Here is a 15,854-nt window from a genome sequence, read left to right as displayed (position 1 = left end):
CTTTGGTGTGACTTATATACACATGTGTAGTCATAACTCCCTTCTCTTCATGGGGGTCTCTGGGATTAGGTCTCCTTCAAGATAAGGTGGTTCGAGCTACACTAGGTACTTAAGAGGATGAGTCAGAGGGTTGAATTTGGGTTGAGGTAGGGATTGCTGGGGTCAGAGCTGAGTGAGGAATACGTCCCACCACGTCTAAGGGACCGGCAGGTTTGCAATGAGGACCTCAAGCTGAAGGTCAGCCGATAGGAGGACCTGGAACAGAATGGAAGCAGTGTGGGGGGTCCTAGCCCTGCCTATCAGTTAATGCCAGCGGTGCTATTCTGTGCTGTGTTGGTGCTATTAGGGGTTTGGTCAGTGGGCAGCTCAGCTTGGCTGAAAGGGGTAGAGTGCAGGAGGATGAGAGTTTGCAAAAGCCCATGACGTGTATTGCCCAGGTCAGCTAGAGTCTCTGACTCCTAAGACTGAGTACATTTAACTGAAACCATCCCCGTACTAAATCTTGGCCAGTGGAAATCCCAAGCCTCTTGGGTGATCTTGGTACAATCCCTGGGGCTCATATTCTCATGGCCGCCTCCTACCTGCATTGGCTTTCTCCTTGATACAAATAATTTAGCCTTTTCTTAGATTTCCATTAAAAAACCGCTCACACAAGCATCTGTAGTAGTTTTTAGATGTGAGGGTCCTGGGCAGGGTTCCATCATCCTCACACAGCCTTCCACCCCCTGTGGACTCCTCCTTGTTCTCTCTCTCTTCCCTCTTGGAACAACCCAGTCTCCTCTTTTCATGATAACAGTTTATCAATCATCTGTTATCACTTGTGTGCCCCTTTTGGGTCTTGCCTTCTACCCTGAACTCATGTCAAGATACTTGTCTCAGCAATTCCACTCCAAAAAACTGTTTTATTGTTATAGTAAAACGCCCTCCCTTTTAATGCATATCCCTGAGCCTGTTGCAGAGGGTGGGATGGGGAGGGGTACTCACTTTTAGCTCCAAGCTTACCGTTCAGCAGGCTGCAGGGCAGGGGTTGGTGGCCAACCCTGTCTACAGCTGTGGTTATTAGCAAATGAGCCACTGCTCGCTTCTATCTTGGTTTTCCCTTCCGTATGGAATCTTTCTTCATTTCCCAGCTGGGTGCCTGGCACGGGAACTCCTCTCGGTAGTGATTTTTGAAATCTTTGCTCTCCAGAGCTGGATATGATTATGTACAGAATTATAGGTGCTGAAATGAACAGGGAGACTCTGTAGTGGACCGCACCCTTCCTATCCAGGAGATTTTGCAAATGAAAGCCCCATTCTAAGACCTATTTATTCTCATGGCAGAACATTTCTGAAATTCCGATGTGTCTTAAAATTGAAATGCAGATTTAATGTAGTGTGCCCCATTACCCCCTAACAGAAATGCCTCTTTTTAACCAATGGTGCGTCTTACAACTCAGTGTCTTAGAATAAAGGAAATGCAGGAGGAACACCACCTATCGGTCCATAAAGGACCTGGGTTTCAGAACTGTGCAACACTCTCCGTCTTACAACCTGGGTTACAGATGAGCATGAGCAGGGGAGAATCTTTTGTCCCCTGGACAGTCCAAGAGGGAACACAGGATGTAACCTTTCACTGTCAGCTCAGGGACAGGGCAGTAAAGGGCGGTCTTTTTCTCATCTCATTCCCTATTGCCTAAAGATGGACCTACTTGGGACATTGCAGGCAGCCACCACTAGGCGGCGCACAAGCACCAGGCCTGAAGTTCTGAGGTCCACGTGGGTCCAACACTGTTTTTTTCCTAGGTGGCTCCTTAAGGAGCAATCTGACCACCTGTACTGTGAGGGAAAAAACAGACTCAGTGGAGCTGCTGGAGGAGGGTTAAGCACAAGAGGGAGAGAAGTTAGGATTCATTCATTAGAGTAACAATATCTATTGAATGCATGCCTGCCATTGGCTAGATGTAGGAGGGTTGCCTGGAAAATAAGGTAGTCACCCCCACAGTTTGTGGTCTAGTGTAGTTAGCCTAACTACTGTGTTTCCCTGAAAATAAGACCTAGTGGGACAATCAGCTCTAATGTGTCTTTTGGAGCAAAAATTAATATAAGACCGGGTCTTATAGTAAAATAAGACCTGGTATCTTATATTTATTATATTATATTTATTATGTTATATTATATTACATTATTTTATTACATAAGACACGATCTTATAGTAAAATAAGACCCGGTCTTAATATTAATTTTTGCTCCAAAAGACGCATTAGAGCTGATTGTCCAGCTAGGTCTTATTTTCAGGGAAACATGGTAGTGGCGTTCCTCCGTGGAAAGAGCTCGTCGTTGGAGTTGTTATGGACTTGATTCTCATGTTGAAGCCCTAGCCTCCAATACCTCAGAGTGTGACTGGATTGGAGATGAGGCCTCTGGAGAGGCGCGATATTGTGATTTATAATAAGGTAGAAAAAGATCGTATGCGGAGGTTACTGAGATCTGTGGTCAGAATGAATCGTCCATCCCTGAAATTATAAAGAAGGAAAAAGAAGTTCGTGCTAGTTTTGCTCTCGCACCTCAACTGTGAAAATTACAGCCACAGTGTGTGGTACGTGCTCAGTTAGGTGGAAAAGACCTTAGATTTGTGGGTGGAAGACACAAACAGAAAACGTGTTGTGATTGACAGTGGCATGTTGCACCAGAAAGCACTGAATCTGAACGGACTTCAGCAAAGAGTCCCCCAAAACGAGTGACAGCCAGCCATTTACTGCAAGTGGGGCATGATTACAAGAAGATATTTGTAGAGAGAGAGAGAGAAACCACATTTATACAATTTTTATTACAGTATATTGTTATAATTGTTCTATTTTACTATTAGTTATTGTTAATCTCTTACTGTGCCTAATTTATAAATTACGCTTTATCATAGGTATGTATATATATATAGGAAAAACATTAAGTACATATAATTTGGTAGTATCTGTGGTTTCAGGCATCCCCTGGGAGTCTGTACATATAAATATATATATGTTATATTCCGTTATATATTATATATATGTATACATACCTTATGGTGTATATATATACACACATACCATACATTTATTATGTTATGGTATCATATATATATATTTTGGTATAATATATATATCCATCACATACATATATTTATATATATGTGATGGTATATATATTATGTTATGGTGTCTTGTATATAGAGAGGGTGCCAAAAATATGTATACACATTTTAAGAAAGGAAAATTGTGTTAAAATTGTAATACTCAATATATATTACGAATAACAAAAGATGAATACAAGTCACATTTGACTTCTGCAATTACAAGAGGTGCTCAAAGTGGTTGCCATCAGCGTCCAGATACTTCCGATTATGGCGAACTACTGCTTGAGCAACATTGACCAAAGTGTCCACTTGTATACATTTATTTGGCACCCCTGGTATATATTATGCTATAGTGTCTTGAATAAAGTACTTAATTTCTTTCTTTTCTGATCTCCCTGCATTGGGGCAAACCCCTTGTTCTTATGCCACTTCCTCAGACAGGCTCTCTCTTACCCTCTTTCTCAGTTGAATTTTGTTCTCCTTGTTTTTATGTTTTGTGGCACCTGCTGTTTCCCGCATAGCTCTTCTTCTACTTTCTAGTTAATGGTGATCCTCATGGGATTCTAAGCTGCAGAGCTGTTTCTTCCATCATTCTGTGGCCTGTGCCGTGCCACTGCCCATCACACAGTAGGTGCTCCGTAAATACTTGTGGAATGAGAAAGATTTCCTAACTTTAATGGCATGCTATGTTTCTCAGTAGCATGATGCCAGCTGTTGATTTTAGATGACATTTCCTTTCACTATTTTAAATTAAAAAATAGCAGAGTAAAAAAAGTCTCCATCTCCATAGAGATGATCACACAGTTTTCTCCTCTGCCAAGTTCAATGATGAGCTGTACGACTGGGTCTCCTCTGGTGAACTGTGGCCCTTCTGAGGTGAACAGCATGTATTACTCTCCCATGACGTCCACATACAAAGGGAAACTGTCCTTGGCTTGTATCTGAATTTATAAATGGGACTGGTCTGAATATTTTTGGGGGGACTTTGGGATTTTTATATTGGGGTTACAGTACCTTTGAAAAAAATTATAAAGCTTTCTCTATATTTGTATTCTCTGATATGGTTTAAATAGTGTAGGAATTATTTGTTCCATGAATGTGTGAAGATATTTACCTGTAAAACTGTCTGACCTAAGGTTTTGAGAGAGAGCTATTTGGCAGCCTTCTTACTTTTTTTCTATGGTTATGGTTATACCTTGTTTTAGAATCAGTTTTCCTAGAAAAGTCATCCATTTTTTCCGTACACTTTCTTTAGTTTTCCCTCCCTCCCTTTCTCTATCTCTCCCCCCTGCCCTTTACTGATTTTCTTTGCCTTTTTCTGTCTTTCTAAGAATAAAGTTGTTATAATTTTCTTCTTCTGTATTTGTAGCAAAATATTTTTTGTTTCAGCGTATGCATATCATGTTTTCTTCTTTCTTAATCATTTTAATTGATTTTCCAGATATCTTGGATTCTTTTGTTTACCAATCAGTTACAGGGCTATTCTGTTTTCTAGTCATGAATGTCTACTTGTATCTTTATATTTTCCTTCTTCCTGCTTTTCTTAAGTCTGTTTTGCGTCTTAATTTTCTAAGTTATTGAACTGAATATTTAGTTTATTCCTTTTCTATTCTTTATTGTGAAGATGTGAACCAAAACTTCCTTCATTTTCATGGAGACTCTATTAGTGGAAGTTGTCAGCCAGCCTCAGTGTTGGCTCTGAAACCTCCCACAGTTTCTCCTTCAGTGGTTTATAGAGGGCAGGGAAAATGTCTGTGGTATTTCCTGGAGGTTTCTGGAACAGCCCTGAAGTCCTTGGGATCTTAATTGGTCTTTCAGGCAACTTGTCCCCCTAGACATGATGGAAGAATTCTGTCTTTTCATCAAATCACTCTATTTTCTTTCTACCTTTTTCCCTCTTTCGTCAATTAGTGCCTGGGGTGGGGCCCACAGTGGGTCCCCGTGGCAGGGGCTGTGCTAGGGTTGCTGCCCTGCCCCAGTGCCCTCTGGAAAGCCCTGAGGAAGAAGGCTTGTGGCTGCTGTGTTGAGACTCCATCACAGGCTCCTCCTCACCATCTCGGCTTCTCTCATGTCTGCCCACATCTGGAAGCTGCCTGACTTCATACTCTGCTGTCCAGGCACCGTGCTCTCCGGCGCTGGCCCCTGCCTCTGAGCCATTGTTCATGGTGTTCCCTTCATCCTGAGCGGAACCAGCGGAGCTCATGCTCCCCGAAACCCCTCTTCTCCTAGGGGCCTTTCCTGGAGATGTGATTGAGTCTGCACTGCCTCTGGCCTCATCTTCTTTCCTGTGCCTGTCGTCATTCTGTGCTGCCACAATGTCCTCGATGTGCCTAGAATGTGCTAGACATGTTCATTCCGGGGAGCGTGTGCCATCCGCTCCGCTGGATGCCGTTCCCCTAGCAACCATCACCTCCCTACCTGGGGCATGGCCCTCCCTCGTGTGATCTGACCTGCCTCTCTTAGATGGCACCACTCCCACCTCCCCTGCCACCCCCTCACTCTGCATTTTACTATCCCTAACATTGATCCGTCTGACAGATAGTTGCTCCTTTATTTTCTATTTTCTTCCCTAGGAGGGAGGCTCCATGAGGGTAGGGACTTTGTCTGCTTTGTTCACGGCTCTATTCCCAACACCTAGAAATGCCTAGCAGGCAATGGCACCCAGCAAATATTTGTTAAGTGAACAGATCAGCGACTCTAAGGACCGTAATCTCACCCTTTAAGCGGTTTCCATCCCCACTGTCGGTGCCGTGCCCAGCTCGGCCTGTCCTGAGGCCCTTGGCAGAGCAGAATGACGATGCTTTCATCCCTTCCCTGCACATTCCCCAGTTGTTTCGTGAGGACGTATTGTCTCTTCAATTATATTGTGTACTGCTTGGGTGTAGAGATCAAATTGTATTCTTCTTAATGACTTAACACTTGAAAGGGTATTGGGTAGATTTGAAGCTGCTTACAATAAAACACATAGACCATAAACCAGTAAAAAAAAAATTTAAAAAAGGAAATTAGAACTAGGAAAAAGGAGAATTCAAACACACCAAACATAAGGGTGAACACCACTGCTGTTATTACACTTCAAGCTTTCTGGCAGCGGTTCCCAAAAGAAAACCCATCAGTGGGGCAGCTGGAGGGCTCAGCTGGTTAGGGCGCGAGCTCTGAACAGCAGGGTTGCTGGTTCAATTCCCACATGGGCCAGTGAACTGCGCTCTCCACAACTAGATTGAAGGACAATGACTTGGAGCTGATGGGCCCTGGAGAAACACACTGTTCCCCAATAAAAAAAAAACAAACAAAACAAAAAACCATCAGTGACATGGCCCTCATGATCAGAAAGTAAGACATCATTCTTTTTATGAGGGAGGCAGCATTTGTTAGAATTGAATCCTAAAAGGAATACCTCCCATGGGACTTTGTAAGGGTGGGCACCTCAGGAGGAAATGGACAAAATTCTCAGCAGCATTTTGAGAGCCGCACCGGTGGTGAATTTCACATCTGCTTTGTGTGGTCTTGACAAAAACTGAGGCTGTGAACGGGGAGTTGTTCCTTAATGGGTATACAAGGATTGGGCATGTGACTTTACAACCTAGCTCTGTGAGGGCAATTCTGAAGGGTAGATGCGTGTGGTCCCTTTGTGTGGCCCTCCCGGGATCTCGTGCGGCCCGGGACAGAACGTGGACTGTTTGAGGAGCGGGGTGGTCTGTGCACACCGCGCCCCGCACAAGTGGGAGGTTGGCCCCCTCGACGAGCACAGCGTGCTGGTGGAGGTGGTCTTTAGACTCCACAGATCAGAAGAGCAGATGAAAATTGGGGCATAGAGCCGTGTTCTCATCTGGGTAAAACACCACGCGTCTCTGCATGGAGATGAGCCACAAGGCCGAGCTTTCTCTAATTAGAACCCTTGTCTTGTGGCACTCTGTGTAGTCAGTGTCAGGAACGTTGGAAAGGAGCCGGCACTTTCATGTGGCCCCGCGAGGTGGGTGGGACGGCGTGAGATGTAAGCAGAGGTGCCTCTGATCGGCCAGGGGGGGACTGGCCTCCACCTGCCCTCTCTGACGGCTTTGATCAGGGGCCACTATTCAGCCACCGGCACCTTCAATGCATGTGTCACACCCCCTGGCGGCACCCAGGTGCTGACAGTGACTCAGCATGGCGCCTCCTAGGGTGCGGGACGCTGGGCTGGAAGGAAAAGGTGGCCTTTGAGAGCTCTTTTCTTCAGATTGTTAAGTCCTTTGGTTTATGTCCCGTTTGGACTCCTGGGCCCAGACCCTGAATGTTCTCTTGGGGATGGAACAGTGAAGTAAGCTGATGTATCACCCTGTGCCCGGGCCAACAGTAAAGAGCCGGAAGGAGCTGGCGGAACTCCGGAGGACAGTGGCCGAGCCCTGCGTGCACCCGTCTTGTGCTGCAGAATGAAGGACCCTGTCTCTTCCCTGTAGGGGACAGATACAGCAGTGGGCCATGTGCCATAGGATACTTTAGCAGGGCAAAGCAGTCCCCACGGAGTCTGAAACAGAGAAAGATATTCCCACCGAAGGTGATAAGCCGGGAACATTCCAGGCAGTGTGGGCTCTTTATCTCATGGTCAGGAAGTGTTTCTGGGCCCAAAGCCCATTCTTATGTGGCGGAGCAGAGGTCAAGGACAGCATGCATGAGGCTGCCCTTCCCAACAGCGGCTCAGTGACCTTGGGCAAGTCACTCCCCTTCTCTGGGTCTCACTCAACCTTTGTATGGACTATGGGCCGACCTCCTCTTCTGAAGCTGGAATGCTCACAGAGGGTTTCCTAATCTATGTCCAGGACTCGTTGGTGAACTTCTTGAGATTTTATGCAACATTTTTAACGACAACACAACCGGAAGCACAAAGAGGATAGTAATTTGTCCAGGACGCACTGTAAGTGAGCGGAAGTGCTAGGATTGTGATAACCTGGGCCCAGCCTGACTCCCGAGCCCAAGTTCTTAACCATGGCTCCATGCTGCGTTTACTCCTCATTTCCTCACTTACATATTTCTCTCCTGGCATGCTGAGGGCAGAGCCTGGTTTTTATTCACCTTTGCCATAATAACTAGTAGGAGTGATGTTCCTTGAATGATCTAGGCATGCCTTCAAATGGTTTGTGGGACATTGATCCCCAAGGGTTGACCCTCCCAACCTTGCCATCCTATTCAGGAATCAGCTGTGAAGATGTGGCACTTCCTCAGAGCGGTCATCTATGACCATTCAAGTTAAGTCAAGTGTCCCGGTGGCTTTTTTCTCATGGCACTATCACAGTTTGTAATTATGCATTGTTTTCGTGTTCATTTTTTAAATACCCTTCATCAGACTGTATGTTGTATGAGGTCAAGAATTATGTCTGTTTTGTTCATCACTGTATATCCTGTAAGTTTAGTTGATGATCTGTTGTTGAATTTACGGATAAACGAAGTGCTTCCCATGGATTTTGTATGACTCTAGGCCCAACGGTAAATAGTAAACACATATGTATGTATCAAGCACTTGTTGATGCCAGCCAGCTTGCTGGGCACTTTTGTGTATATTATTCCACTTATTCATTTTAAACAAACTTTGTTATTGAAGGATAACATCCAAATCCTAAGTGTACAGTCTGAGGAATGATCACAAAATAGATATTCCCATATAACCATGACTAAATCCAGAAACAGAACAGTAACCCATTTCCCAGAAGTCCCTCTCTGGTGGTACCATTCTCCTGACTTCTAACAACATAGATTTGTTTTTTTTTCTGTTGCAACTTGATGTAATGCAGTCGTTCAGTATGAATTCTGTTGTGTGCGGCTTTATTTTGCTCAACATCACGCTCATGAAGTTCTTCTGCATTTGCGGAGTGTGGCTGTAGTTCTTTTGGTCTCATTGCTAAACAGCCTGTTGTGTGACTATAGGACAAGTTATTGGCTCATTCTCATAGCCCTGTGAGTTATTATAATGACATTTTACACTGGCAGATGCTGAGGCCAACAGCTTAAGTAACTTGCTCAAGGATATGTGGGGCATTCAAATATAAGCAAAAGTACTTCTCTCCCGTGGCTTATAACCTATTAAGTGAGAGAAATAACACTCAAAGAACAATTAGTGAGTAATACTAGCCAGTAAGCATAAGGAATTAATCCGGGGCAGGGCAGGCGTGAATGACCCAGCAATTAAAGGATCACAGAGCTTCCTGGCAGAGGGAAGGGCCGGTGTGATTGACAAGTAGAAAGGAAGGGGAAACGCATTTCAGGGAATGTGAAGGATCCATATTACATATATATGACCCTTGAATGGCCGGAGGTTAGTGGGAGCTGACTCCCAGCATGGTCAAAATCTGAGTATAACTTTTGACTCCCCCAGAACTGAACTACTAATATTCGTCCACGATTGACCAGAAACCTTACCAATAGCGTGAATAGTTGATTAACACATATTTTGTATGTTATATCTATTATATACTGAATTCTTACAATAAAGTAAGCTAGAGAAAAGAAAATATTATTAAGAAAATTATAAGGAAGACAAAATACATTTACAGTACTGTATATATTTATTGAAAAAAAATCTGTGTATAAGTGGACACATGCAATTCAAACTCATGTCATTCAGGGTGTGTGTGTCTGTGTGTGTGTGTGTTTGTATATAGTTGATATGCTGTAAGCACAGAATGATATCTTGCTTTTCCACATAAGGAGTTTTGTGCAGATACTTCATAAGTGCACATTTTAGAGACTGTATAATAACCATCAAGGGAATATTTGTTAATTTTCATAACCTACTCCCTATTATTAGAAATTTGATTTTCTGTGCTTTTTATCATTATAAATAGTGGTTTTGTGAACATCTTTGTGAAGAGATTTTTTTCTTTCTATTTGAGATTATTTCTTGTGGCTAGAATTAAAGGTTATAATTAGTTTTTTAAAATAGCATTTATTTTTCTGATTGCAAATGTATCACATTTTCATTATAAAAAGTTGGAAAATGAAAGCAATCTCAAACAGGAAGTAAATGTCATTTATAGTTGCCCTACTTAGATATAACTACTTTTGAGATTTTGCCCTCATACCTTGCCTATTTATCCATCTTTAAATGCAATCATACTCTACCTACCATTTTATGTTATTGAAAGCTTGGTATCTTACAGTCTTTTCTTGTTTCATTAAATAATATCTTGCCTCATGATTTCTAATGGTTTTTGGCATTCCGCAGTATCTAGTAACTATAATTTAGTTAACTATTCCTGTAATGATGGACATTTAGGTTATTTTTGGTTTTTCTGTTTTTAATTTGACTAATGACCACTATCTTTGTAGATGAATCTTTATGTACATCCCTGATTATTTCCTTATAATGCTATCTCAGAAAACTTTAAAATATTTTTATGCATGTTATTCCATTGCTTCCTGGGAAGGTTGTACTCATTTATACACCTGTCAGCTGGATTTCAGTTTCTGTTTCCCCATTCTCTGAATCTCACTATTAAAAACAAACAAACAAACAACCTTTACTACTTTGATAAGTGAAACAACGATATTTAATTTGCATTTTCTTAAAGTCTAGTAAAGATTTCATATATTTATTGGTCATCTGTATAGCTTTTTCTGTGAATTCATTGTTAATGACCTTTGTCACTTTTATGGTCGCTGATATATATTGCCAAGTTTCTTGCCAAAAGAGATGTTTAGTTTATGCTCTAGTACATATATTTATTTTTTGTGAATTGTCTCATGTCTCTTACTCGTTTAAGAGAATTTCTTTTCTTCTTTTTTTTTTTTTTAGAGAGGGCTATTCATTCATGTTTGTAAGTAAAATGAAAAGGGCTGAAAATGTTGGAGGGGTAGGAAATAGAGAATTATTTTAGATTCTGGAAGAGATGTGAGTTGAGGTGGAAGAAAATTGAGCCTAGAAGGCAGAATGCAGGGGTAAGTGGAGTATTTTGGCTTCAGGAAACATCCTTTTCTGGGTTATTACTAAGCTCTGAGAGCATCATCCTTTAATTATACTCTTGGTTCTTTTAAGAAAACACAAATCACTAAGGTAGTTTTTGTTTCTGATCAATGTCTTTAAGGCTGGATGGAAAATGAAGGGAAAAAAATGACCCAACAAAAGATACTGATCATCAGGTTATTTAATTGTTAATTTTAATACAGTGCCCTCAGCAAACTATGCGGGAAAACATTTCGTAGACTTACTTAGTGGAGGTTGGTTACAAGAGCTTCTTATGGAATCAAGTGTGCTTCAGATTTGGATCTTCTTTTTCCTTTATAATTATTCTGATTTCTTATTTGAGCCAGAAACTATGAAAGGGCTAATATTTAATAAAAGTTTGTTGAATGAATGAATGAATGAATGAACCTATGGCATCGATTACTTGCACCTGGGCGTGAGCATAGAGTCACGAATCTACTTTAATTGAGTGCTAGAAAGTCACGATTATTTTAAGTTATGGTAATATCTGAGATGATTTTGAGAGATAAAATTTGGGGATAAACTTGCGATCTGTAGGAAATGTCATGAAGCAAAACTCTCTGCATCTGTGAAGGAATAATATTTTATGATTATAAGTTTTGTGAAGTCTCGTTCCTCCAATTGCCACATTATGAAAAACCAATGAATAGTTGAGGAAATTGGCATCTGTTACAGATATGGAAGGGATTTTTCCATTTTTAGTGACAGGTAACTTGTGATAAATTGTCTCAGGAGAAAGGCCGTTTTAGCACTTGGAAGTAACATTGTACGGTAAGATGTTTGTTTGGTGTGACCTGTGTTTGGTGGTAGCTCCCACTGCTGAAAACTTTATGTTTTGCTCTTGTAGCAATTTAGGAAGGGAATTTAAAGTATTATTAATCTGCATCTGAGGTGAGTATAGAGGGTGATCAGGATGGAAGAAGTCTGGGGCATGTTCAAGTGTACAAAGCATCTTGGAACATCTGGGGTACCTGTAAGGACTAGTTGCTTCGTGGCACTCCCCTCGTTTTGGGGCTCTGGTTCCTCTCTGAGGGTGGTCCTGCTTTTCTTCCAAGGCCTGGGGAGCTGACGTTTGCTGTGTGTCAGAGGACCCTCACCAGGCAGAGGTTCCCTGGTGTGCTGTCGTAATGCTTAGCTGTCATCGGAAAAGACAGAACAATCGGAGATGTCAATGGTGAGCTGGTCCTTGCGGAGCTCTGGGCTTGATGCCCTGGCTGTCTGACCTTGAGTTTGACATTGCCCTGCAGTTCTGCCTGTCTGTCTCAGGAGCAGCTCCTGCAGGTACTCGTACAGCGGACTAGAAGGGACTCTGCCCTTCTCTGCACAGCAGGGTTCCTGGTCCCTCTGAATCCTCTCTTCAAGCACTGACTGGGGGACTGAAGAATCACGTCCCTTCTTGGCTGGATTTTGTTGGTCGTCACCTCCTGCCAGCTCTGGGGGGCTTTCATCCTCCTCCTCCAAGGTGGCAGGTTCCTCTGTTTCAAGGAGTGTCTTGGGGGAGGCTGGACGGTCCTCATCTAGACTTTTTACTAGAACCTCCTGGGGCGCTGGTGCCCCATCTTCCTCATCGGTACCTGGGTGCTGGACCTTGGGCTCTTCCTTGCTGTCTTCCTTTGTAAGGAGCTGCATTCTGTAAAGCTGGTCACTGACGTCTGCACTCAGGAGACCTGGGGTCTCTGTCTCTGGGGACTTTCTGTCTTCATCTCCCACCGTGGACTCCTGTGCCTCTGGGTGTCCAGCGGGCTCCACAACTGGGCCGGGGCTTCTGGTCTCTGAGCCCCGACTCCTGTGCTCTTCTCCATCGAGCTGTTCCTGCTCCTCCGTGAGCAGCTTACCCTCTCCGCCAGTGACTGTTGGCGCCACTGCCTTCTGAGTTCTGTTTCCCCCACCCAGTGCTACCTCCTTCTGGGTTTCTGGGGTTTTACGGTGACTTCCTTGCACAGACTCTCCGAGTGGGTCTACTTGACGCTGGGAGTCCCCTTGCACAGGCAGGTCACTTGTCTCTGAGCTGCAGTCACCGTCTTCTGGAGTCAGGCTGTTGCAGGTTTCAGGAGACCCTTTGTCCCTCTGTGTGACTGTTGGCTCAGGAGTGCCTCCCTGGTGACGATCACCCTCCTTGAGTGGCTGCTCGTGAATCGTGGTGCCCTTCTCATTTCCTCCTCCAGACTGGTTCTCCCGCGGTGCCATCTGCCACATTCTTCCTCCGGCCCCAGGTGTTCCTTCTGCTGCAGGGGCACTGCTGCTGCCCCCGGGGGCTTCTGCTGCGCCTTCCTCAGCTTCTCCTGCTTTGTCTCCTGCAGCGATGGCTCCTTCTGCTCCGGCATGTTTCTGAGCTCCTCCTTCCGAGCTTAACTCTTGTGTCTTAGGAGCTCCTTCAACATCCCTTCCTTTGCATGGTTCCTGGAGTTCCTGACACTTCCCGCCCTGGGTTTTGTCTTCCAGGGCTGGTGGCTGAGTCTTTCTCTCACTCTCTTCCTGCCCTTTTGTTCCATGGGCCTCAGGGCTTCTCCCATCTTTCCTTTCAGTTTGAACATCAGGTGTCTCTGAAACATTTCTGCTATCATCTTGCATGGACAGGTCCTTTGTTTCATGTTCTTTTTCTTCTGTTGGGGATTCAGGGATGTCAGATGTCCTATCGTCTTCTGGGTCAGCTGGATTCTCTGTCTCAGGGGCTGTCCTGTCAGCATCTTTTCCTGGTTCTCGAGTCTTGGCTGTTCTGCTACCATCCTCAGGACCGTTTGATTTCTGTGTCTGCGATGGTTTCCAGGCAGCAGCTTGTACTGGCAGGTCAGCAGGTGCTGAACTGGGTTTGTCTTTTCCTTGTAGTGGTTGTTCTCGTGTATTAGAAAGTTCCTGAACACCCCTTTCTGCTGCAACTTCCTGCTCATCAGGTGGTCTCTCAGTTGTTTCTTCTGATGGAGAAGTTTGGGTTCCCGAGTTCCCTTCCTGTTCTCCAAACGGGTCTCTTGTCTCAGCAGCACTTTGCTCCCAGGCTGGTTCATCTCCTTCCCTGGGAATCTCCTCATCTTGCCCCTCCCCCTTTGTGGGACTGCCAATCTGTTCTGATCCAGCTTTCCTCTTATTTGTCTCAATTTGGGCCCCTTTGGCTCCTGTTGCTGGTACATCTTGGGCCACTTCCTGGCTCTGCTCAGCTCCTTCCAGGGTCTGGTTCTCAGGGTCACTGTGCCCGGATGCTTCCTCGGGCAGTTTGTGAGTCTTGGTGTCTTGCTGTGGGTCCACCTTGTTGCACCCCCTTTCCTCAAAGCTGAGCTGAGCTGATGATGCTTTTTCTGAAGGAAGAACTATGTTGTCTTGAGCGGGTGGAGTTCCTTCTGTCCACTGGCCAGTTCTGCCGGTTGCCTGAAGGCCCATGTCATCTGGCTTCTCTTCTGGTTCAGGTACTTGTCCTGGTTCTGAATTTAATAATGATTGTAGGTCAAGATAGCAGAGGTCCAACAAGTGGAAGATGGCAAGCACAAATCTGTCAAAACCGATAGTGCCATCACTGTCAATATCCAGAAGATTCAAGTTGCTCTCCACAGCATGAATGACATGTGGCTGCATGAAACAACAGTGACAAATCAGTCGATTTCCACAGGGTCAAGTGTCTCGAGTATCTTCATGTCTCCCAAGCATACTCATTTTTTAACCCTATTCCTCAGGAACTAGAGAAATTTCCCCAAACAGTAAGAATTTGTTAATTTTGGATGCCATTTTTCACGAGAGAGCTATGGCTAAGAGGGGGCATTTACGTCACTTGTGAGTTGCATAGAGAGGCTTCCTGGCTCACAACTCCTCCCCAAAGCCTGCTTTGCTGAAGCAATTGTCCCGGTGGTAAGGAAACCTCATTTTTCTCTGTAAGATGGGCTAAGCATTTGCATAGAGTAGGGAACTGGGACTGACAAAAGTTGTTCAAAATCAGTGAGTGCTGAGAGCTGGTAGCCAGGTGTGAAATGGGCAGGTATCACTGATGCCCATCCCACTTGGAATATGGAGAGAGGGTGTGTGGGGAAGAATTCACACAGCTGTGCGAGTCCTCACCTGGAGAACATCCCCAAACTCATCGTGGACGAGCCGTTTCAGATCCCTGCTGGTCAGCGTCACCTCCTCACCATCCTCCCTGGCATACTTGTGGAATGTCTCAATTACACAGAGGACATCTTCCAGGAGCCGAGGCATGGTGACAAACTCAGGAGACTGTGAGAAGGACAAACAAAGCTCATTTCCCAGGAGGAGTCCTTCAGGAAGGGGGTAACAAGATCATCCTTCTTTCTGTCCCTCCCCCAGCTCCACCGGCACCATCTGCTCTATTCTGTCTCCTAAAATATTGTATCTGAACTTCAGGGCCGATCTGGTTTTGGACCAGATAATGTGGCGAGATCAGATCTAGTATTAGACTCTCTTCACCCCACCCTTTGGAAAACAGTGACACTCATATGTTGAGAAAAAGCTTTATTGCAAAAGGAGGGTGGAAAAAGAACTCAAATTAAGTACTGACATGCACAAGTAAAGCCAAAAGAGTGGGACTAATCCTCCAGCCTCATCTGGGGGTGCCCACCCGTTTTTTCCCCCCACCTCGGCACAGTCTAACTTCTCAGCTTAGGAGAGTGTGGCTTTTGAAATCAGCAAAGCTTGTAGAAGAAAGAGCAATGCCAAGGAAATCAACCACTATGAAAGCAGACCAAGCTAACTTTTTTTCCCTTTTTTACCAAGAAGACAAGGCTCAGTGAACTTAGGGTAAAACAAATAAATAGAGTTCAGACCCCTCGGTCAATACCCATCATTTAAATGTATTTTCATTTGAGTGTA

General features: G+C 44.3%; 1 protein-coding gene across 1 annotated transcript; it reads right to left on the bottom strand.

Annotated features, from left to right (window-relative positions):
- Positions 1-238: 238 nt before the first annotated feature.
- TCHHL1 (trichohyalin like 1) lies at positions 239-15,224 on the bottom strand (the record flags this gene model as incomplete). The annotated part of the gene is given in 6 exon segments (XM_081025239.1): positions 239-255; positions 12,017-12,063; positions 12,065-12,131; positions 12,134-12,176; positions 12,180-14,603; positions 15,087-15,224. Coding segments are annotated over 6 exon segments (2,736 nt in total).
- Between the last annotated feature and the right edge of the window lie 630 nt (positions 15,225-15,854).

The sequence above is a fragment of the Rhinolophus hipposideros genome (genome assembly GCF_964194185.1).
Source record: "Rhinolophus hipposideros genome assembly, chromosome: 19".
Lineage (NCBI taxonomy): Eukaryota > Metazoa > Chordata > Mammalia > Chiroptera > Rhinolophidae > Rhinolophus > Rhinolophus hipposideros.
The sequence above is the reverse complement of the archived record's forward strand: the minus strand, read 5'-3'. Positions and strand labels throughout refer to the sequence as shown.